The sequence below is a fragment of the Emys orbicularis genome, chromosome 7 (genome assembly GCF_028017835.1).
Source record: "Emys orbicularis isolate rEmyOrb1 chromosome 7, rEmyOrb1.hap1, whole genome shotgun sequence".
Classification (NCBI taxonomy): domain Eukaryota; kingdom Metazoa; phylum Chordata; order Testudines; family Emydidae; genus Emys; species Emys orbicularis.
Window position 1 is genome coordinate 83381235 of NC_088689.1, and position 23461 is coordinate 83404695.

General features: G+C 48.5%; 1 protein-coding gene across 1 annotated transcript in view; it reads left to right on the plus strand.

Annotated features, from left to right (window-relative positions):
- Positions 1-23461, plus strand: part of DNAH1 (dynein axonemal heavy chain 1) — a 144833-nt gene that overhangs the window by 105926 nt on the left and 15446 nt on the right. Inside the window, exons 65-71 of the mRNA XM_065408329.1 lie at positions 11850-12001; positions 13746-13942; positions 14202-14346; positions 18121-18252; positions 20719-20889; positions 21403-21582; positions 22330-22506. Coding sequence (XP_065264401.1) covers positions 11850-12001; positions 13746-13942; positions 14202-14346; positions 18121-18252; positions 20719-20889; positions 21403-21582; positions 22330-22506 — 1154 coding nt within the window. The remainder of the gene's footprint in view (positions 1-11849; positions 12002-13745; positions 13943-14201; positions 14347-18120; positions 18253-20718; positions 20890-21402; positions 21583-22329; positions 22507-23461) is intronic.

Below are 23461 nucleotides of genomic sequence, written 5' to 3' on the forward strand. Positions count from 1 at the left end.
GCTTGGCAGCAAATACTGGGCGCTTGGCAGTAGCCTTCAGGCCTATTGCACGATCTGCTGCTCAGGGAAGACTCTGCTAATGTGCGATGAGCCAACAGGGCGCTTGGCAGAAAATGGCATACTACGACTGATAGCCATCATCGTCATTGTGAAGGCAGCAGGATGGGGGACTGGGGGACATACAGAGTTCCAGCCACTGCTGGACTGACCATGTCTGCCCAGGTGCCCATGATTGACAGCCACTGCTGTACGACGAGGACGGTTACCAGTCGTAATAAACCAATTACTGCCAAAAGGCAAAAGGCAAGGGCTGGTGCAATGCAGCCCCACGGCTGCCAGCACCCAGATCGCCGATGAAGGCTACCAGTCATGCTGCACCATCTACCGCCAAAAGGCAGTTAGCTGCTGCTGCTGTGTAGCAATGCAGTCCCACGTCTGCCGGCACCCAGATGACATATGGTGACGGTGAGCTGAGCTGAGCGGGCTCCATGCTTGCCGTGGTATGTTGTCAGCACAGGTAACCCAGGTAAAAAGGCGCGAATCTATTGTCTGACGTTGCTGTGACGGAGGGGGAGGGGCCTGACGACATGTACCCAGAACCCCCCGCGACACTGTTTTGCATCATTCGGGCATTGGGATCGCAACCCAGAATTCCAATGGGCGGCGGAGACTGCGGGAACTGTGGGATAGCTACCCATAGTGCAATGCTCCAGAAGTCGACGCTAGCCTCGGTACTGTGGACGCGGTCCGCCGACTAGAGCACTTAGAGCACTTTATGTGGGGACACACACAATCGGCTGTATACAACCGATTTCTATGAAACCGGCTTCTATTAATTCGACCTAATTTCGTAGTGTAAACATACCCTTAGATCTGGCATAGGCAGGTTTAGTGGAGTTGCTGCAACTCCACTAAACCTGCTTATGCAGGATCTAAGGCTATGTCTACACTACAAAATTAGGTCGGATTTATAGAAGCCGGTTTTATAGAAACCGGTTGTATGCAGCCGATTGTGTGTGTCCCCACATAAAATGCTCTAAGTGCATGAAGTCGGCGGACCGCGTCCACAGTACCGAGGCTAGCGTCGACTTCCGGCGCATTGCACTATGGGTACCTATCCCACAGTTCCCGCAGTCTCCGGCAGTCTCCGGCGCCCATTGGAATTATGGGTTGAGATCGCAATGCCCGAATGATGCAAAACAGTGCCGCGGGGGGTTCTGGGTACATTGCGTCAGGCCCCTCCCCCGCCGTCACAGCAACGGCAGACAATAGATTCGCGCCTTTTTACCTGGGTTACCTGTGCAGACAACATACCACGCCAAGCATGGAGCTCGCTCAGCTCAGCTCACCGTCACCATATGTCTTCCGGGTGCCGGCAGACGTGGGACTGCATTGCTACACAGCAGCAGCAGCTAACTGCCTTTTGGCGGTAGACGGTGCAGCATGAGTGGTAGCCTTCATCGGCGATCGGGATGCTGGTAGCTGTGGGGCTGGCAGCCGTAGGGCTGCATTGCACCAGCCCCTTGCCTTTTGGCAGTAGATGGTTTATTACGACTGGTAACCGTCCTCGTCGGACAATCATGGATATCAGTCATAGTATATTATTTTCTGCCAAGTATTGTCTGCTGAGCACCCAGAAGAGGCCGAGGGCGATCTGGGTGCTGGCAGACATATGGCTGGCACACGTGGGGCTACATTGCTACACAGCAGCAACCCCTTGCCTTTAACCGTCCTCGTTGGACAATGATGGCTACCAGTCGTAGTATACTATTTTCTGCCAAGTATTGTCTGCTAAGCACCCAGAAAAGGCCGAGGGCGATCTGGGTGCTGGCAGAGATGTGGCTGGCACACGTAGGGTTACATTGCTACACAGCAGCAACCCCTTGCCTTTTGGCAATAAATAGTATATTATGATTGGTATCCATCATCATCATACTGGTACGCGCCCAGTATTTGCTGCCAAGCACCCAGAAAATGCCGAGGGCTATCAGTCATGCTGCACTGTCGTCTTAAGATGTAAAAAATAGATTTGTTCTGTATTCATTTCCTTCCCCCCTCCCTCCGTCAAATCAACGGCCCGCTAAACCCAGGCTTAGGAGTTCAATCTCTGGGGGGGGGGGCATTCTGTGTGACAGTTGTTTGTATTTCTCCCTGATGCACAGCCACCTTTCTTGATTTTAATTCCCTGTACCTGTACGCCATGTCGTCACTCGCCCCTCCCTCCCTTCTTCCCCTGGTCTTTAGATACTAGTTTCGCGCCTTTTTTCAGACCAGACGCCATAGCTATCACTGGGATCATGGATCCCGCTCAGATCACCACGGCAATTATGAGCACTATGAACACCACGCGCATTGTCCTGGAGTATATGCAGAGCCAGGACATGCCAAAGCAAAACCAGGACCAGCTGAGGAGGAGGCGATTGCAGCGCGGCGACGATAGTGATGAGGAAATTGACATGGACCTCTCACAAGGCACAGGCCCCAGCAATGTGGAAATCATGGTGTTACTGGGGCAGGTTCATGCCGTGGAACGCCGATTCTGGGCCCGGGAAACAAGCACCGACTGGTGGGACCGCATCGTGTTGCAGGTCTGGGACGATGCCCAGTGGCTGCGAAACTTTCGCATGCGTAAGGGCACTTTCATGGAACTTTGTGACTTGCTTTCCCCTGCCCTGAAGCGCCAGAATACCAGGATGAGAGCAGCCCTCACAGTTGAGAAGCGAGTGGCGATAGCCCTGTGGAAGCTTGCAACGCCAGACAGCTACCGGTCAGTCGGGAATCAATTTGGAGTGGGCAAATCTACTGTGGGGGCTGCTGTGATCCAAGTTGCCAGGGCAATGAGAGACCTGGTGATATCAAGGGTAGTGACTCTGGGAAACGTGCAGACCATAGTGGATGGCTTTGCTGCAATGGGATTCCCAAACTGTGGTGGGGCGATAGACGGAACCCATATCCCTATCTTGGCACCGGCGCACCAAGCCACCGAGTACATAAACCGCAAGGGGTACTTTTCAATGCTGCTGCAAGCCCTGGTGGATCACAAGGGACGTTTCACCGACATCAACGTGGGCTGGCCAGGAAGGGTACATGATGCTCGCGTCTTCAGGCACTCTGTTCTGTTTCGAAAGCTGGAGGAAGGGACTTTCTTCCCGGACCAGAAAATAACCGTTGGGATGTTGAAATGCCTATCGTGATCCTTGGGGACCCAGCCTACCCCTTAATGCCATGGCTCATGAAGCCGTACACAGGCAGCCTGGACACGAGTCAGGACCTGTTCAACTACAGGCTGAGCAAGTGCCGAATGGTGGTGGAATGTGCATTTGGGCGTTTAAAAGCGCGCTGGCGCAGCTTACTGACTCGCTCAGACCTTAGCGAAAAGAATATCCCCATTGTTATTGCTGCTTGCTGTGTGCTCCACAATATCTGTGAGAGTAAGGGGGAGACATTTATGGCGGGGTGGGAGGTAGAGGCAAATCGCCTGGCCGCTGATTACGCGCAGCCAGACACCAGGTCGGTTAGAGCAGCACAGCAGGGCGCGGTGCGCATCAGAGAAGCTTTGAAAACTAGTTTTGTGACTGGCCAGGCTACGGTGTGAAACTTCTGTTTGTTTCTCCTTGATGAAATCGCAGCCCCCCCACCCACCCGGTTAACTCTACTACCCTGTAAACCAAGCACCCCACCCTCCCCTACCCTCCCCTCTTCAAGCACCACTTGCAGAGGCAATAAAGTCATTGTTACTTCACATTCATGCATTCTTTATTAATTCAGCACACAACTAGGGGGAAAATTGCAAAGGTAGCCCGGGATGGGTGGGGGAGGAGGGAAGGAGCTAACAGGGAGTTTCGCAAGGGAGTTCTCCAGGTGAAGGAGGAGCTAATACAGCATCTGTGGGGTAAGTGACTGTCTGTAGTGTGTGTTTGTTTGTGTTTGGGGGTTACTTGCTGTGTGCTGAGCTTGTGTTTGTTTGTTTGGTTGTTTGAGGGACCGTGTGCTCTGGCTGGCAGTTGGAGGCAGGTTTGAAAGCTCGAAGCCTCTGGTAATTGGCTGAGCCTTACTCAGTGGGCGGGGCATTCACTCAGGCCAGGGCTTTATAAAGCCGCGCACAAGCGACCAGGGGCTGCTAACAGGGAGTTTCGCAAGGGAGTTTAGAAGGGGAGTGGGAAGGGAGTGGGAGTCCCTCGCCAGCCGTAACCCCATCCCCGTGGCCCCCCCCTAAAACCTATAAACCAAACCACATTCCAAAACTTCCTTCTGTAAACCACCCTTTCACTAACTAGGATACAATGCAGGCAGAAGCCCAGCAGCAGAGTGGTGGCTATCCAGTTTATTGCACCGACTGTTGCATGTATGATTACCTGCCCTGTGGGCGGGTGGCGTATGTGTGCAGTCGGTGCAAGGAGCTCCTGGCCCTCAGAGACCATGTACGGACTTTGGAGGCCAGGGTGGCGGAACTGGAGGAGCTGAGAGAGGCAGAGAGGTATGTTGATGAGGCTTTCCGGGACACTGTAGAATTGTCCCACCTCCGCTTAGACAGCACCTGTGCTGTTAAGGAGGAAGAAGGGCCCAGGGAAGTAGAGCAGTCAATGGGAGCAGAGGGAAACTTTCCCGTAGTTGGGACCCTCCTTCCAGATGGTTCTGGGGTTGCCTCTCGCACTGAGGTTGCCTCTCCGGGGGAGGGAACTCCAGTTTCTAGGAAAAGGCAGGTGTTAGTAATGGGAGATTCGATTATTAGAAATGTAGATAGCTGGGTCTGTGATGACCGGGAGAACCGTATGGTGACTTGCCTGCCTGGTGCGAAGGTTGCGGATCTCTCGAGGCATCTAGATAGACTTATGTGTAGTGCTGGGGAGGAGCCGGTGGTCGTGGTACATGTAGGTACCAATGACATAGGGAAGGGTAGGAGAGATGTCCTGGAAGCCAAATTTAGGCTGCTAGGGAAGAGACTGAAATCCAGGACCTCTATGGTGGCATTTTCAGAAATGCTCCCAGTTCCACGCGCAGGGCCAGGTAGGCAGGCAGAGCTTCAGAGTCTCAATGCGTGGATGAGACGATGGTGTAGAGAGGAGGGGTTCACGTTCATTAGGAACTGGGGAAACTTCTGGGATGGGAGGAGCCTATACAGGAGAGATGGGCTCCACCTAAACCAAAGTGGAACCAGACTGCTGGCACTAAACATTAAAAAGGTTGTAGAGCAGTTTTTAAACTAGGAGATGGGGGAAAGCCGACTGCTGCAGAGGAGCGTGTGGATCGGACACAGACTTCCCTTAGGGGAGAGTCTGATGATAGAGAATCTCCAGGTTATAGTCAGGAGCAGAGGACTGAAAAGTATAATGTAAGGGCCGGATCAGATGATAAACAGCCACATAAAAAAGAATCTGGCACATCAGAAAAAGACAGGCTAATAAACAGGGACAAGTTTTTAAAGTGCTTGTACACAAATGCCAGAAGTCTAAATAATAAGATGGGTGAACTAGAGTGCCTTGTGATAAAGGAGGATATAGATATAATAGGCATCACAGAAACCTGGTGGACTGAGAGCAATCAATGGGACACAATCATTCCGGGGTACAAAATATATCGGAAGGACAGAACAGGCCGTGCAGGGGGAGGAGTGGCACTATATGTTAAAGAAAGTGTAGATTCAAATGAAGTAAAAATCTTAAGCGAATCCACAGGTTCCATAGAGTCTCTATGGATAGAAATTTCATGCTCTAGTAAAAATATAACATTAGGGATCTATTATCGACCACCTGACCAGGACAGTAATAGTGATGATGAAATGCTAAGGGAAATTAGAGAGGCTATCAAAATTAAGAACCCAATAATAGTGGAGGATTTCAATTATCCCCATATTGACTGGGAACATTTCACTTCAGGACGAAATGCAGAGATAAAATTTCTCGATACTTTAAATGACTGCTTCATGGAGCAGCGAGTACGGGAACCCACAAGGGGAGAGGCGACTCTAGATTTAATCCTGAGTGGAGCGCAGGAGCTGGTCCAAGAGGTAACTATAGCGGGACCGCTTGGAAATAGTGACCATAATACAATAGCATTCAACATCCCTGTGGTGGGAAGAACACCTCAACTGCCCAACACTGTGGCCTTTAATTTCAAAAGGGGGAACTATACAAAAATGAGGGGGTTAGTTAGACAAAAGTTAAAAGGTTCAGTGACTAAAGTGAAATCCCTGCAAGTTGCGTGGGCCCTTTTTAAAGACACCATAATAGAGGCTCAACTTCAATGTATACCCCAAATTAAGAAAAACAGTAAAAGAACTAATAAAGAGCCACCGTGGCTTAACAACCATGTAAAAGAAGCAGTGAGAGATAAAAAGACTTCCTTTAAAAAGTGGAAGTCAAATCCTAGTGAGGCAAATAGAAAGGAGCACAAACACTGCCAACTTAAGTGCAAGAGTGTAATAAGAAAAGCCAAAGAGGAGTTTGAAGAACGGCTAGCCAAAAACTCCAAAGGTAATAACAAAATGTTTTTTAAGTACATCAGAAGCAGGAAGCCTGCTAAACAACCAGTGGGGCCCCTTGACGATGAAAATACAAAAGGAGCGCTTAAAGATGATAAAGTCATTGCGGAGAAACTAAATGGATTCTTTGCTTCAGTCTTCACGGCTGAGGATGTTAGGGAGATTCCCAAACCTGAGCTGGCTTTTGTAGGTGACAAATCTGAGGAACTGTCACAGATTGAAGTATCACTAGAGGAGGTTTTGGAATTAATTGATAAACTCAACATTAACAAGTCACCGGGACCAGATGGCATTCACCCAAGAGTTCTGAAAGAACTCAAATGTGAAGTTGCGGAACTATTAACTAAGGTTTGTAACCTGTCCTTTAAATCGGCTTCGGTACCCAATGACTGGAAGTTAGCTAATGTAACGCCAATATTTAAAAAGGGCTCTAGGGGTGATCCCGGCAATTACAGACCGGTAAGTCTAACGTCGGTACCGGGCAAATTAGTTGAAACAATAGTAAAGAACAAAATTGTCAGACACATAGAAAAACATAAACTCTTGAGCAATAGTCAACATGGTTTCTGTAAAGGGAAATCGTGTCTTACTAATCTATTAGAGTTCTTTGAAGGGGTCAACAAACATGTGGACAAGGGGGATCCGGTGGACATAGTGTACTTAGATTTCCAGAAAGCCTTTGACAAGGTCCCTCACCAAAGGCTCTTACGTAAATTAAGCTGTCATGGGATAAAAGGGAAGGTCCTTTCATGGATTGAGAACTGGTTAAAGGACAGGGAACAAAGGGTAGGAATTAATGGTAAATTCTCAGAATGGAGAGGGGTAACTAGTGGTGTTCCCCAAGGGTCAGTCCTAGGACCTATCCTATTCAATTTATTCATAAATGATCTGGAGAAAGGGGTAAACAGTGAGGTGGCAAAGTTTGCAGATGATACTAAACTACTCAAGATAGTTAAGACCAAAGCAGATTGTGAAGAACTTCAAAAAGATCTCACAAAACTAAGTGATTGGGCAACAAAATGGCAAATGAAATTTAATGTGGATAAATGTAAAGTAATGCACATTGGAAAAAATAACCCCAACTATACATACAACATGATGGGGGCTAATTTAGCTACAACGAGTCAGGAAAAAGATCTTGGCGTCATCGTGGATAGTTCTCTAAAGATGTCCACGCAGTGTGCAGAGGCGGTCAAAACAGCAAACAGGATGTTAGGAATCATTAAAAAGGGGATAGAGAATAAGACTGAGAATATATTATTGCCCTTATATAAATCCATGGTTCGCCCACATCTCGAATACTGTGTACAGATGTGGTCTCCTCACCTCAAAAAAGATATTCTAGCACTAGAAAAGGTTCAGAAAAGAGCAACTAAAATGATTAAGGGTTTAGAGAGGGTCCCATATGAGGAAAGATTAAAGAGGCTAGGACTCTTCAGTTTGGAAAAGAGAAGACTAAGGGGGGACATGATAGAGGTATATAAAATCATGAGTGATGTTGAGAAAGTGGATAAGGAAAAGTTATTTACTTATTCCCATAATACAAGAACTAGGGGTCACCAAAAGAAATTAATAGGCAGCAGGTTTAAAACAAATAAAAGGAAGTTCTTCTTCACGCAGCGCACAGTCAACTTGTGGAACTCCTTACCTGAGGAGGTTGTGAAGGCTAGGACTATAACAATGTTTAAAAGGGGACTGGATAAATTCATGGTGGCTAAGTCCATAAATGGCTATTAGCCAGGATGGGTAAGAATGGTGTCCCTAGCCTCTGTTCGTCAGAGGATGGAGATGGATGGCAGGAGAGAGATCACTTGATCATTGCCTGTTAGGTTCACTCCCTCTGGGGCACCTGGCATTGGCCACTGTCGGTAGACAGATACTGGGCTAGATGGACCTTTGGTCTGACCCAGTACGGCCTTTCTTATGTTCTTAAGGAAAAGGACACACTGCACTTTAAAACTTATTGCACTGGAAATCATCTAGGCTGGAGTGATTGGGTGGCCAGAGGCCCCCCCACCGTGTTCTTGGGCGTCTGGGTGAGGAGGCAATGGGACTTGGGGAGGAGGGCTGTTGGTTACAGAGGGGCTGTAGCGGCGGTCTCTGCTCCTGCTGCCTTTCCTGCAGCTCAACCATACGCAGGAGCATATCACTTTGATGCTCCAGCAGCCGGAGCATCGATTCTTGCTTTCTGATTACAAGCTGACGCCACTTCTCCTCTTCAGCCCGCGTTTCAGCACGCAACCTCTGCTCTTCAGCCCGCCACCTCTCCTCTTGCTCATATTGGGCTTTTTTAAAATCAGTCATTGACTGCCTCCACGCATTCTGCTGTGCTCTGTCAGCGTGGGAGGCAGTCTGTAGTTCAGTGAACATTTCGTCACGCGTCCTTCGCTTACGTTTTCTAATATTCACTAGCCTCTGTGAAGGTGAAACATTTGCAGCTGGTGGAGGAGAAGGGAGAGGTGGTTAAAAAAGATACATTTTAGAGAACAATGGGTACAGTCTTTCACGTTAGATTTTGATGTTCACATCACACAGCACATGTGCTTTCGTTACAAGGTCGCATTTTTCCTCTTATATTGAGGGCCTGCCGGTTTTGTGTGAGAGATCACTCACGCAGTGCCAGGCCACAGATTTCAGCTTGCAGGCAGCCATGGTAAGACACAGTCTTTTGGCTTTTTTAACCTTGTTAACAAGTGGGGATGGTTTAAAACAGTACTGCTCTCATTAACCATACCAAGCACCCGTTGGGTTGGCCATTTAAAATGGGTTTGCAATGTAAAAGGAGGGGCTGCGGTTTCAGGTTTAACATGCAGCACAAACCCAACTAACTCCCCTCCCCCACACACCCAATTCTCTGGGATGGTCAATTCACCCCTCCCCCCCACCGCGTGGTTAACAGCGGGGAATATTTCTGTTCAGCAGAGCAGGAAGGGGCACCTCTGAATGTCCCCTTAATAAAATCGCCCCATTTCAACCAGGTGACCGTGAATGATATCACTCTCCTGAGGATAACAAAGAGAGATAAGGAATGGATGTTGTCTGCATGCCAGCAAACACCGGGACCATACGCTGCCATGCTTTGTTATGCAATGATTCCAGACTACGTGCTACTGGCCTGGCGTGGTAAAGTGTCCTACCATGGCGGACGGGATAAGGCAGCCCTCCCCAGAAACCTTTTGCAAAGGCTTTGGGAGTACATGAAGGAGAGCTTTCTGGAGATGTCCCTGGAGGATTTCCGCTCCATCCCCATACACGTTAACAGACTTTTCCAGTAGCTTTACTGGCCGCGATTGCCAGGGCAAATTAATCATTAATCATTAAACACGCTTGTTTTTAAACCATGTGTAATATTTACAAAGGTACACTCACCAGAGGTCCCCTGTGTGCCCACAGGGTCTTGGGTGAGTTCGGGGGTTACTGGTTCCAGGTCCAGGGTGATAAACATATCCTGGCTGTTGGGGAAACCGGTTTCTCCGCTTCCTTGCTGCTGTGAGCTATCTATGTTCTCTCCATCCTCATCTTCCTCGTCCGCCGAACCCGCTTCCCTGTGTCTTTCTCCAGTGAGGGACTCATAGCACACGCTTGGGGTAGTGGTGGCTGCACCCCCTAGAATGGCATGCAGCTCCGCGTAGAAGCGGCATGTTTGCGGGTCAGCCCCGGACCTTCCGTTTGCTTCTCTGGCTTTGTGGTAGGCTTGCCTTAGCTCCTTAATTTTCACGCGGCACTGCTGTGCGTCCCTGTTATGGCCTCTGTCCTTCATGGCCTTGGAGACCTTTTCTAATATTTTGCCATTTCTTTTACTGCTTCGGAGTTCGGCCAGCACTGATTCATCTCCCCAGCTGGCGAGCAGATCCCGTGCCTCCCGTTCGGTCCAGGCTGGAGCTCTTTTGCGATCCTGGGACTGGGACTGGGACTCCATCACGGTTACCTGTGCTGATGAGCTCTGCATGGTCACCTGTGCTCTCCACGCTGACCAAACAGGAAATGAAATTCAAACGTTCGCGGGGCTTTTCCTGTCTACCTGGCCAGTGCATCTGAGTTGAGAGTGCTGTCCAGAGCGGTCACAATGAAGCACTGTGGGATAGCTCCTGGAGGCCAATAAAGTCGAATTCCATCCACACTAACCCAATTCCGACCCCCTAAGGCCGATTTTATCGCTAATCCCCTCGTCGGAGGTGGTGTAAAGAAACCGGTTTAAAGGGCCCTTTAAGTCGAAAGAAAGGGCTTCGTCGTGTAAACGTGTCCAGGCTTAATTCGATTTAACGCGGCTAAAGTCGACCTAAACTCGTAGTGTAGACCAGGCCTAAGTCTGGCCCTAGTTGTTTACTGCCAGAGCTGCTTGAATGTGGTCTCATTGCCGTCAAGCTTGAAAGTTCCTTCTTTTTTGAGACACACACAGCTGTAATTCAAGATGAGACATGGAGGCATCCTACATCAGCTAGCTTGGCATTGCCAGCATGAGAGAATTTTCTCTGGCTGGGAGCATCTTTCTCCTCCAATGGTTCTCTTCTGAAGGGCCAAATTATTACCTGGTACAAAACAGGGGTAAAGAGCTTGTCCTTACCAGTGAGTGACTCTGCTCCTTCATTTGGGGATTGCTTTTTCGTTGCAGTAAACTTTATTAAGCCCTTCGAGTGCCTCTCAGAGCCTAAGCATCTACCAGTTCTCTCATTCCAATGTCCATCAACATGAAGTCATCAGCATGACTTTCTGAGGAGCGAGACAAAGCTCAGAGGAGCTCTGATCCACTCTCTGACAGCATTTTTCCCTGCCTCTGGGCCACCAGGCCAGTCCCATGCAAAGATGTTTAATTTCTGGTCAGACTGCTGCTGTTAATTAGAAATACTGAATTTCATGGATCAGGGCATTTAAAATACTGGCAGCACACAGTAACCTTGAAACTGATGCAAGGGTAAATTCATCTCCCTCAGCCACTGCCACTTTGCTGACATCCCAGGAAGAGCACAGATATCCTGGCCAGATGCATGTGCCAAGATGTAAACAGGGGGCATAGTTCATTAACATACCACAGCAATATTCTATGCACCTGCAATTAACAGTAATATCGTAAGTGTATTTATAATGGGCCACATCTGGAGGTTCTTATCAGTGTTTGCCTGAGTCAGTGCCCTCAGGTTTGGATACCCCACTGTTCCTTGTGAAGGAGCAAACTTTCCTGAGCCAGATCTGAAGGAAGCTGAGATTGACAGCAGGAAGGGGCTAAGAGGGATGTGAGCTCCCTGCATAGTTTAAACTCATACACTGAAACATACCCAGAGCCCGGCTGGCAAAGGGCCGTGTCAGTACCAAGTGTGGGTCCTTTCTCCTCCACTCTCAGCATTGCTGTTCTGTGCCTGGTTCTTTTCAGACACCCTGAAGAAGCGGATAGTGAACATAAACAATTACCTCACCTTCAGTCTCTACAGCAATGTGTGCCGCAGTCTCTTTGAGAAGCACAAGCTCATGTTTGCCTTTCTGCTGTGTGTCCGGATCATGATGAATGAAGGGAAAATCAACATGGTGAGTAAACAACAAACTCCCTCGTCTGTTTAAATGAGAGAATATCCTGGGACAGCCAAAGTCCAGACTGCTCCTACTCTTGAAACTGGGAGCCAGTGTACTTTGTCTGTACAGATGGTTCTCCACCAGGGTCTGATGATTTGGATTATCTGTCCAAGTTTCTATTCATAAGGGAAGAGTTACTCATCCTGGTCATCTGTTAGGTTGATGTTCTGAATCTTCCAAATGTTCATACATCAAAACAGGAGTTCAATCTCCAGGGGTCTCTTCTAGGTAATTTAGTCTAAAACACACACCTTTCTCCAGTATTTGGCTGTGACAAAAATGAAGGGAATTCAGGGTGATCGATTCTGGCTCATCATGGATGATCTGCTATCTGTCCCATTAAAACAGCTTTTCAGTGCTTCACAAGAGGATTGGCAGATGGTAGAGTGTCTTACCACGCTTAAATAACCAGGGTTATGCAAGGGTTGGGCTTTCATACAGAGTTTTGCTTCCAGAAAGATCAAGATGAATCTGGCTAAAGAGAAGGGATTTTACAGAAAATGGGCTAACCAAAATAAGACTAAGTATCAGATGGGTAGCCGTGTTAGTCTGTATCCACAAAAACAACGAGGAGTCCGGTGACACCTTAAAGACTAACAGATTTATTTGGGTGAAAGCTTATGCCCAAATAAATCTGTTAGTCTTTAAGGTGCCACCGGACTCCTCAAAATAAGACTTGCGGTTTTCTTTCCAGGTTAGATGTCAGTGTCCTTCCTTTTCTTGCCTTGTTAATTAGCTTTCTGCTTTAGGCATTGCTGCTGAGTGAACTTTACAGTGGACCCCCTTGTGCCACAATCAGATCCCAAACCACCTCATCTGCTCATAAAACAGGACTCTGTAGCAGGGAATTAACCACCCATTTGCCGATCCTGTTGTAGGGTCTCTAAGGAATGTAGTAGACTTTCTCAAATCCTAGAGAGATGAGGATTGAGGTGCATTGGCAGAGCACTGTGGAGGAAATCTAATGATCTGATCCTGTGACTGTATAGTCAGATCTGTCACTTACCACATGGATCTGTTAGATTGGAACAGTAAGGCAGGGAAACACAGCATTAAGTTACTGTAAGACTTTGTTTCTTTAACATAGTGTTAGTGCTGTGGGGTGTTGCTATTGCTGCTGGTTTTGGGGGCTCCTGTGTACTTGGCAGCAGCAAAGAGTGCAGCTTGCTGATTCAGCAGACCTCGATGTGATTTTTCTTTATGAATACCAGGCTTGGTTCGGTGGCAAAGGCGATCAGCCAGGTTTATTGTCAGCAAAGCACGGTATTTGCGCCCTGTGCTGCAGGTCACAGGGACACTAACACATGTATGCCTGTCACAAGGTAAAGGCTCAGTCAGCATAACAGGATGCTGTCCCCTACACTGATACAAAGATGCCCCACCTGTGACTTCTTCTTTTATACATTGATATGAACAAGTTACATATTACTTTCCATGTGTCATTACTATCCTGTATCTCGTACCTGATCATTCGAACAAAATGTCCTCTCAGGCCAGGAATGTGCTTACTTGGTTAGCTAATATGTGGTGTGTTGCTATTCTGCCAAGGGCAGGCCTACTTTGGTTCACCTCCTTTGGTTCATACTGTTCTTCATGCCCCAGCAAGGCTACACGCAGTAGTGACTGTGTCCCACAGTATGACGCTGAGATCTTCAAGGCCGAACAGGCTGGCTGTAAATGTGTGCTGTGTGGTCCACAGGACGAATGGCGTTACCTCCTGTCTGGAGGTGCCATTAAAACGATGAGAGAGAACCCAGCTCCTGAGTGGCTGTATGAGAGAGCGTGGGGTGACATCTTGGCCTTAACCAACCTGAAGAATTTCTCCAGCTTTGCGGATGATTTTATTGACAATATCCAGGAGTTCCGTGCAATTTTTGACAGTGCTGAGCCGCACAGGTGAGTCCTTCACCCCTTAACTGTGGATCTGAATTCTGTCTCTGCGTGGTGGGCAGTACAGACCCTTCTCCCATAATAATACAGCCATATTGCCTGGAAAAAGAATCACTAAAATCCAGGCACTGACCACACATGATCTCAGAAAATCCTGGTACATATTCACGTGGTTTTAGGAGACTTGTTTTCCTTGGGCTGATGTATTTTGCATCTGTTCCATCCCCAGAGAGTAACCCAAAGTCAGCATGTGATTCTTTTGCAGAGAGCCCCTGCCTGGGAAGTGGGACAGCACGTTGGACTCCTTCCAGAAGCTGCTGCCCCTACGCTGCCTGCGAGGGGATAAGGTCACCAACGCCATGCAGGATTTTGTGGCCATGAATCTGGACCAGCGCTTTATCGAACCGCAGGTAACTGGCCAAGATAATGCCATGGCAGAAGGCATTTCCATTGAGAATGGATGGGAATGATGCAAACCGACTGCGCGCTGCCCTTGATCACCCCAGCCAGGCTAGCGGCAGAGGCTGATTTAGCTTTAAATGGATGCTTTACAACATCCCTTGTTTAAATAATGCCTAGCTCTTATACAGCACTTTTCATCAATAGATCTCAAAACCCTTTGTAAAGCAGGTCAGTGTCATTATCTCCATTTTGCAGATGGGTAAACTGAGGCTTTGAGCAGTGAGGTGACTTGCCCAAGGTCGACAGGCCAGTGGCAGAGCCACGCATAGAATCCAGGCCTCCTGAGTCCCAGTCCAGTGCTCTATTCACCAGCCACACTGTCTGTACTCACTGAGTATTGGGTGGTGATGGATCCACCCACTGCCCTTTAACCTCAGAATTACTCTTAATCTGGAACTAACAACCATACACTGGAAACTACCCAGTACAGGGGTGGGCAAACTTTTTGGCCCGAGGGCCACATCGGAGAATAGAAATTGTATGGAGGGCCATGAATGCTCACAAAATTGGGGTTCAGGTGCGGGAGGGGGTTTGGGCTCTGGGGTGGGGCTGGGGATGAGAGGTTTGGGGTGTAGGAGAGTGCTCCTGGCTGGGATTGAGGGGTTTAGAGAGTGGGAGGGCAATCAGGGCTGGGGCAGAGGGTTGGGGCATGGGGAGAGGCTCAGGGGTGCGGCCCCAGACCCAGTGCCCTGGCCAAACCGCGTGGTGCGGGCCTGACCCAGCACCCCGGCCGGAGTGGGGCCGAGCCACGTGGTGCAGCCCCCGACCCAGCGCCCCGGCTGGAGTGGGGCCGAGCCACGTGGTGCAGCCCCCGACCCAGCGCCCTGGCCGGAGTGGGGCTGAGCCATGTGGTGCGGCCCCGGCTGGAGCTGGACCGAGCCGTGTGGTGCGGCCCCGACCCTGCGCCCTGGGGGCTGGCTTAAAATGGCTCGCGGGCCGGATCCAGCCCGCGGGCCGTAGTTTGCCCACCCTTGACCCAGTAGGATCAAAGGCAGAGAGGAGGCATGGCTGGAGGTTACAGCGGAGGTTAGGAAGGCAGAAGGCCTAGATTCTGTTCTCCACTTTGCTCTGAGAACTTGAGCACATCACTGGAATGACGTGTGCCTCAGTTTCCCCATCTGGAAAAGGTAGGTACTTGCCAGCCTTTTGAAAGCCGTGTGAGAGAGGTGGGTGAAAGATGCCATAGGAATGCAAAGCAGCATCGTCATCGTCAACATTGTGCAGAGCAGAGTTTTCCAATGCAGCATCCGTAATAGATCACTTGGAAGTGCAAAGTAGCATTTAGGCATGTACAGTCTTGTCTACACTAGAAAGCTGTAGTGCTTTAACTACACCAGGATAATGACCCCCCTAGTGTGGTTGCATTTATACCATTATGAAGTTGCTTTATACTATAGCTGTTCTCATATAGGAAGGGAAATAACCTATACATCTACAAGGCTTCTTCATACCAATATAGCTGCATCCATACTATGGGTCGTGCTGATCTAACTTAAGGTACGTCTACCATTATGGCTGTGCATAGAGTAGAGACACTGCGTGCCCAGCTAACACAGGTATAGATAGCAGTCTAGGCAGTGAGGCCCAGTTTACGCGAGTAGAGGAGAGTAAGTGCCCTACATGCCTGAACTATTAGGGTCTGTACTCTATATAGCAGGGGTCAGCAACCTTTCAGAAGTGGGGTGCTGAGTCTTCATGTATTCACTCTGATTTAAGGGTGGTACCTGTACACTATTGGCTGCCAGAAGTGTAGACATAGCCTAGATCTGTAAACAATCATACCCCTAACTGCCCTAGTTATACCAGGACACCTTTCCGATGTACAGCAGGTCTTAGTAACTGGTTTATGCACCTGATGCCAGTCAGCAACCAAAGGTGGGATTTTAACATCTTATGAGAAGTATCCCCATATTTACAAATTGGGCCCCCAGTGTCAAAGACCTGGCAGAGCCAGGGGTAGCAGACTAAGAAGCAGTTGTTACATATCGTCTGCTTGCTAGTTTTAACATCAAGCAGTTCAAACCACCCTTTCGAGAGCATTCTGTAAAGAGAATGCAGGAATTCCCATTTGTCAGCCAATGGCTTCCGTTTGATTAGGGTAAAAGAGACGTGTCTGGGCAGAAGTGTGTGGGTAGCTGTCTGCCTGCCAGGGCCGGCTCCAGGCACCAGCTTAACAAGCAGGTGCTTGGGGCAGCCAAGGGAGAGGGGCGGCACCTGCGGCAATTCGGGGGCGGCAGGTCCCTCACTCCCTCTAGGAGTGAAGGACCTGCCGCTGAACTGCCGCCGCCGATCGCGGCTTTTTAAAAAAAAAATTTCCAATTGCCGCCGCCGATCGCGATCGCGGCTTTTTTTTTTTTTTTTTTGCTTGGGGCGGCAGAAATGCTGGAGCCGGCTCTGCTGCCTGCCAAATGCACCATTTTAAACCAGTTACACATCGGGCCACAATCTTCAAATATGGCTGCCCAGAGTTAGGCACCTAAATCCATATAAAAGGGGCTGGATTTTCAGAGGGGCTTCAGTGGTGGTACCAAGTAGCGATTCAGTGGAGGCAACAGGAGGAGGAGATCAATGGCTCCTGGAGCATATGGTGGTGGAAGACATTGCCCACAGGGTGAGTGAGAGTGACTAATGCAGGGAAAGGAGGAAGGAGTTAGAATGGATAATTAAGGAATGGAAGGGGACCAACGCTCTGATACAAAACCCACCACAATCAATGGAGCGACTCCCTTTGGCTTCCTTGAGCTTTGGATCAGGCCCCCAGGAATACAGTGGCAAATAAGTTAAAAAAGGAGGAAGCGAAGGCCTCTGCACTCGGCCTCCTGAAGCATTATCTGGGTCGAAGACCTGTCTCTAGAACAGATTATTTCCACTCATCAGGCTAACTGTGATTCCTGAGGACAGACATGACAATGAACATAGGGGCAGAGGCAAGGCCGTTGGACCTGAGAGAATGCCTTCTCCCTTTGCTTGCCCTCCCCAGCGCAGGTCATCAGATATTACTCTGAGCGAGAAGCCTTCCTGTCTTTCAGACTTCAGACCTCACTGCAGTGTTCAAAGAGTCCACCTCTACTACGCCTTTGATATTCGTGCTCTCACCTGGGACAGACCCAGCTGCTGATCTCTACAAATTTGCTGAAGAAACGAAGTTCTCCAAGAAGCTGTCGGCTATTTCCCTGGGCCAGGGTCAGGTAATTCACTGGTTCCACTTCATTCATTCTGAGCAATATAGTCATCTCAGTACACAAGGGTTTACTCCAGGAAAACCAAATCCTAGCCCACCATTCTGAAAACGCCCCCTTTGGTCCCAGCCGGTCGCAGAGGTTCGTAGTGGCTTGAGGGATTCAATCAGCAGCAACATCCACTCAAATTTCTTCAATGGCTTAGAAATGCCTCTAGTTGGATGTTTGTAGTTTCTCTCTCCGATTCTCTTTTGGAGCAGATTTTTTTTTTTTTTAAAAACCTTCATTATAAAAGCACGTGGAAAGCAAAACTAACTTCAGGCATAGACTTAACTGTGGCCTATGTCCCTCTTATATTGTTAAGATGCTTTTCTGAGACACTGGTTTGGTTGGAATTTTGGCATCAGACCAACAGTTGAGTGGAAAAGTAGCTTAAATGGTTTGAATGTCTTTGAGCACTGATGTCACATGCAGTCATTCTAACAAACCATATAGCATACAGTAGGTATGGTAAAGTTGGGGAATTTTGGTTTTCTTCCTTAGGGTCCCCGAGCCGAGGCTATGATGCGAAGTGCTATGGAACGTGGGAAGTGGGTCTTCTTCCAGAACTGTCACTTAGCCCCAAGCTGGATGCCTTCGCTGGAGAGACTCATAGAGAGCATCAATCCTGACAAGGTTACACAAACACACACATGGATGTTCTCCTTGAATTTCAGCCTGGTGTTTTATTCCACAGCTTTACCCAGCTTCCTCTGGACCAGGAAGGAGACTATCTTATCCTGTGATCTTTTTCCCCACACCCATTCAGTGTGGGCAGCGTTAGTTGCCTATTTGGTAGGATGTGCTCACCAGTCCCATGATGCACTGCTGCCCTGTGCACACCTCCTCCTCCAGCCCAATGTTAACAATTCTTAACACTTACCTTTTCATATATCAACTCAGGGACATCACTTCGATGGCACGATAATTGCTCCTCCTCCGCCAGTCCAGTTAAGTACCCTCCCTCCGTTATCACCTTCCCAGTTCCACCCGCTGTTTCCATCCCACTGATGGAACATTGCACTGGTGTCCTGGTCACTCATTTGCCTTATGGTTGAAGCCATCACCCCTTTACTGTCATAATCACTGGCTGACGTTTCCAGCCTGGAGTTGAAGCTTCTATCTTACACCAACCCTCTTAAGGAAATTACAGATGTTACTGACCTGATGGAGGAATGATGGCCAGGCCTTGTCACTCTAGAGCTTTCTTCTCTCTTCAGAGAGCCTCTCCAATGACAAAGAGCTGCCTGGGTTGGCTAGAGAGTGGGTAGTAGCTTACAACACTACAAGGAGCACAATAGCAGGAGGCCCATGTCCAGTGGAAAAGCCTCCAGTGGATCTGTTTAGTCTACAAGCCTGGACCCATTTGGGGCACTAAGGGGAAACCCAGCAGCTAGAAAAATGTAATTGTTACCACATGTTAGGCACATATCCTGTGGTCATCACCAAGGGGGCTGTAGGTGCTGGAAGCAGTTTTTCTATATCACGTAATGTTTAAATGTTATCGGGCATCCAATATGAAAAGAATCATAAAATCACAGAAAGGACCATAACTCATAGAAACATAGCTTAATTTTGAGCAAAATGAGCAGGAAGCTTAATTGATAATGCAACTATGTATTCAAAATAGTACCGTTTGGGAAAGTTTGGGAAATATTTAGCCCCAATGATTTTATGCATTTTCCCGTACTTTTGTGCCATTGGTTATGACAGTATGAGTTTGTTTCCACCATGTAATGCATCAAAATATTTGCCATTGTTGTAGAGTGGACTGATTTGAGAAAAAAATATAGCATCTGAATAACAAATATAACCATACATTCTTATATAACCCTACATCTAACTATGAGCTACTGAATGTCTAATGCAACACCCCCTCGAGTTATATTTACTCACAAAAGTAGCCACAGTAATCGGCAGATAGTTGAAACATTTCTACTCCCCCACAGAATCTGTATCCAATGCATTCAATACTCTGTTGCTACTCTCATCACTTACAGTTGCATACATTGGAGCACACCAAGTCTTCCTGCGGCATTTGCAGCTCCTTGTTGCACGGGTACTCTCAAAGCCACGTTGCACAAAGACGAGGATGACTTCTGGAGCAGGTGGTGGCACCGTCATTTTAGGAACAAGATGTCCTGTGCTATCTATCCCCAATCCAATGTATGTGTGACTGATAAATTGCATGTTCCAGGAGCTGCCTGACAGAGGCCATTGTTGGTGGCAGTTTCTCACTTGTTTTGTTCTTCTGAGCAAACAGCTCGCACCCACCTTATCCAGAGATGCTTGCTTCTTACCACAGTCTAGTACAGATACCAGTGAGCCATAGGCTGCTCACTGAAAAAGCTGCATTTGGGTTGGACTGCAGTTACTTACCTTCGAATCTTGCTAGTGATACTGAGCAGGGACTACTTCATTCACCCACTGCTTGGTTCTTCATTAACTCTCTAGTTAGGTCAGGTCTGTCCATGTCATGAATTCAAAGTAGTAGTCCTAATTTGTGAAGCCATCAACAGGCAGAGATGTAGCTACCTCCTAGACTGTCATATTATCTTTGATGACTGACTGTGTCTGAGTGTTTCTGCTCTTTGCCCTCAAACTGCTCACGCGTGATACAGAAAAACTGCACCATTTCCAGCAGCTACATCCACCCTGGTGATGACCACCAGAGATGTGCCCACCATGTGACAGCAATAGAATTTTTCTAGCTGATGGATTACCCTACTTTATTAATAAAAACCCATTTTAAAATCTGGCAGGCAGCTTATTGCATTGTATTAGAACTTTGGGCGATAACAATGTGCCACACATCTTGGTATCTAACTGGGATAGGTCTGCTCGTCAACAGAAAAGCCTTTCATGCGGCTGGGTAGTTGAGCAGGGCATCTCTGCTGAAAGAGTTTTCAGTGGTTCTGAGCACAGGGGATCTCAGGAGAAATGGATCCCTCTGGAGAGGTTTGTTCCATCTGAGTTGGGAAGAGCATTGCCTGGTAGTGAGGGAGGAGGACCTCCAGTTAAGAAGGCTTCCACTAAACTTCCTTAGTAAACAGGTATTTTAAACTTAACCTCAGCGCACTTACAATCCCTTTAATTGTCTAGGTGCACCGTGACTTTCGCCTTTGGCTCACCAGTTTACCCAGTAACCAGTTCCCAGTGTCCATCCTCCAGAATGGCTCCAAGATGACCATTGAGCCCCCCCGAGGGGTCAAGGCCAATCTGCTGAAGTCCTACATTAGCCTGAGTGATGACTTCCTGAACTCCTGCTCCAAGGTAAGAACCACGTCCTTTCCCCCAGCTCTCTGCCTGGACCACTTGGCTAGACTCATTCTTCCTGCTGCCATTGGATCACTGAGGAGCACACTGGTTTTGTAGGGCCTTATGGGCTGAGTGTCCCTCTCCTGGCATGGCACCTCAGCAATATGGGTTCCGTCACATATTTCAAACAGCAGGAACTCTGGGGCCTTTTGGAAATATTGTGGCCTACCTTTTCAAACTGGGATGTCTACAATTCACCCTCATATCCATATTTAGAATCATAACTTTAGACACTCACGTTTGAAAATGTTGGCCCATGACTTTCCCAAATGGCATAGCCAGAGCCAATATTCCATACCTTTGGGCTGGGCTCCTTGTCAGCCTTCTGAAATCAGCAGGTTGGGCACTTTAGCTTTCCAGCTTTCCGCCTGCTGATGTGCCTAACAGCATACATATCTCATCCAAAAAGAGAGAGCCAACCACTTGTCAAATAACACTTGCTCCTCTTATTGTCCCCATGTCCTGTAGATCTCCGAGTTTAAGGCCTTGCTGCTGTCACTTTGCCTGTTCCATGGTAATGCCCTGGAGCGGCGGAAGTTTGGGCCACTGGGGTTCAATATCCCGTACGAGTTCACGGATGGAGACCTCCGCATTTGCATCAGCCAGCTAAAGATGTTCTTGGACGAATATGCAGACATCCCGTACAAGGTGGGAATGGAGAGCTGGTCTGCCTTACCTCTGAATGGGCGCTGGAGAGGTTGCTGGTGCATAAGGAGGCTGCATGTACTCTGTTGTGAGTGTGGGAACTCTACACAGCTGGGAAAGTCCATGGAAGCAGTATAGTGTGTGATAACGAGGGGGGCATCATTGAAGGTGTCTGGAGACAACCTAGGAGATGTTGGTTAGAGAACTAGGATTTCAGAAGCTCGATCTGCCTGTGTGTTCAGTTTCAGCCCCTCTGACTGTTGTGGAAAGTTGCATGGAATTGTTTGCAGTCTCACACAAATCCAGCAGCAGCAAAATATACAAGCCCTGATTTGCCCTGCGGAACCTGCGTGGAATGTCATAACTCCCATTGCATGGGCCAGCTCCATTCTTTGCCATCCCTGGGCTTCTGGTGGGCCCCTATGTTCGCCATGGAGACCAGAGGACTGGAGTGCCCCCTGAAGTGATTGCCCTACCACCCACAATTCCAAAAACCATATAAATTTAAAGATATTGCATGCAGTAGTCTGTATTCCTACCATTGCAGGCTTGTTCCCAGCAGTAATTTCCCTCATGCTATGGACTAGAAATTTATAACAGACCATGCAGCAAGACAGACTTTCCCAAAGATTTACCAAGTCATCCTTCACTTCCTTTCTTGCTGAGATTCAAGTTCATGTCCCAGCTTAACATTTGCAACGAGTTTTTTGGGGTAGGATGTTGCTTCTAAGGTAACATTTTCCTTTGCAGGTTCTGAAGTATACAGCTGGTGAGATCAATTATGGAGGCCGAGTGACAGATGATTGGGACAGGCGATGCATCATGAATATATTAGAAGATTTCTACAAGCCGGAAGTTCTAACTGAGGATTTTGCTTATTCCGAGTCAGGGATCTACAGACAGATCAGCACCACCTATGATCTTAATGTAAGTACTCAGCTCGTAAACCCACATGTTCTCCTAGCCTCACAGGCACAGAGCAGAATGCTAAATAGAACCTGGAGACTCCAAATGTGAGATCATCTTCTGGAAGAATGTGATATTGTCCGAGTGAATTAGCAGAAAGTACAAGGTAATAAAAGCCTGCAAATCCACTTTTATCTGACTCTGTACCTGCATCTCACAGCAAGAGAATCAACATAGATTGTAAGCTCTGTGAGGCAGGGCTGTCTTTGTCTGTGTTTGTACAGCACCTAGCACATTGGGCTCCTACGCACTACCATAATATAAATAATAATGATGTAAAAGTATGTCCAGCTGCACAATAGAAGACTTTCTACTGAGGACTTCTGATGGCAATAGAAGCGACATGAGTGATTCTGCAGTAGCTTGTAACTATTGTCAGAATCCCCAAAGTAAGACTCTACCCTTATACAGTGGTGAGCTGGAGCAGGTTCACACCGGTTCGCGTGAACCGGTTGTTAAATTTAGAAGCCGGTTTAGAACCGGTTGTTGGGTGGGTAAACTATGTGGCCCGTGGGACCGTCCTGTCCAGCCCGCCTGAGCTCTAGGCTGGGGAGGCTCCCCTGGCCCCTCCCCCGCCTTCCCCCCCTCTCGCAGAGCCTCAGGGTGCCTCCTGCCAATTTGAGTGGCATGGTAAGGGGGTGGGGCTGCGAGCTCCAGCGGGCCGCGTGGCATCCATACACGCTGCCCTGAGCAGCATAGTAAGGGGGCTGGGCTGAGGTTGGAAGGAGGGGTTGGATAAGGGGCAGGGAGCGGTTGGAGGGGGTGGAGGTTCTGGGGGGGCAGTCAGGGGACGGGGAACGGGGGGGTTGGGTAGGCGTGGGAGTTCCGGGGGTCTGTCGGGATGGTGGTGGATGGGGTCGGGGCAGTCAGGGGACAGGGAGTGGGGCGAGCTGGGTAGGGGGTAGGGTCCTGGGGA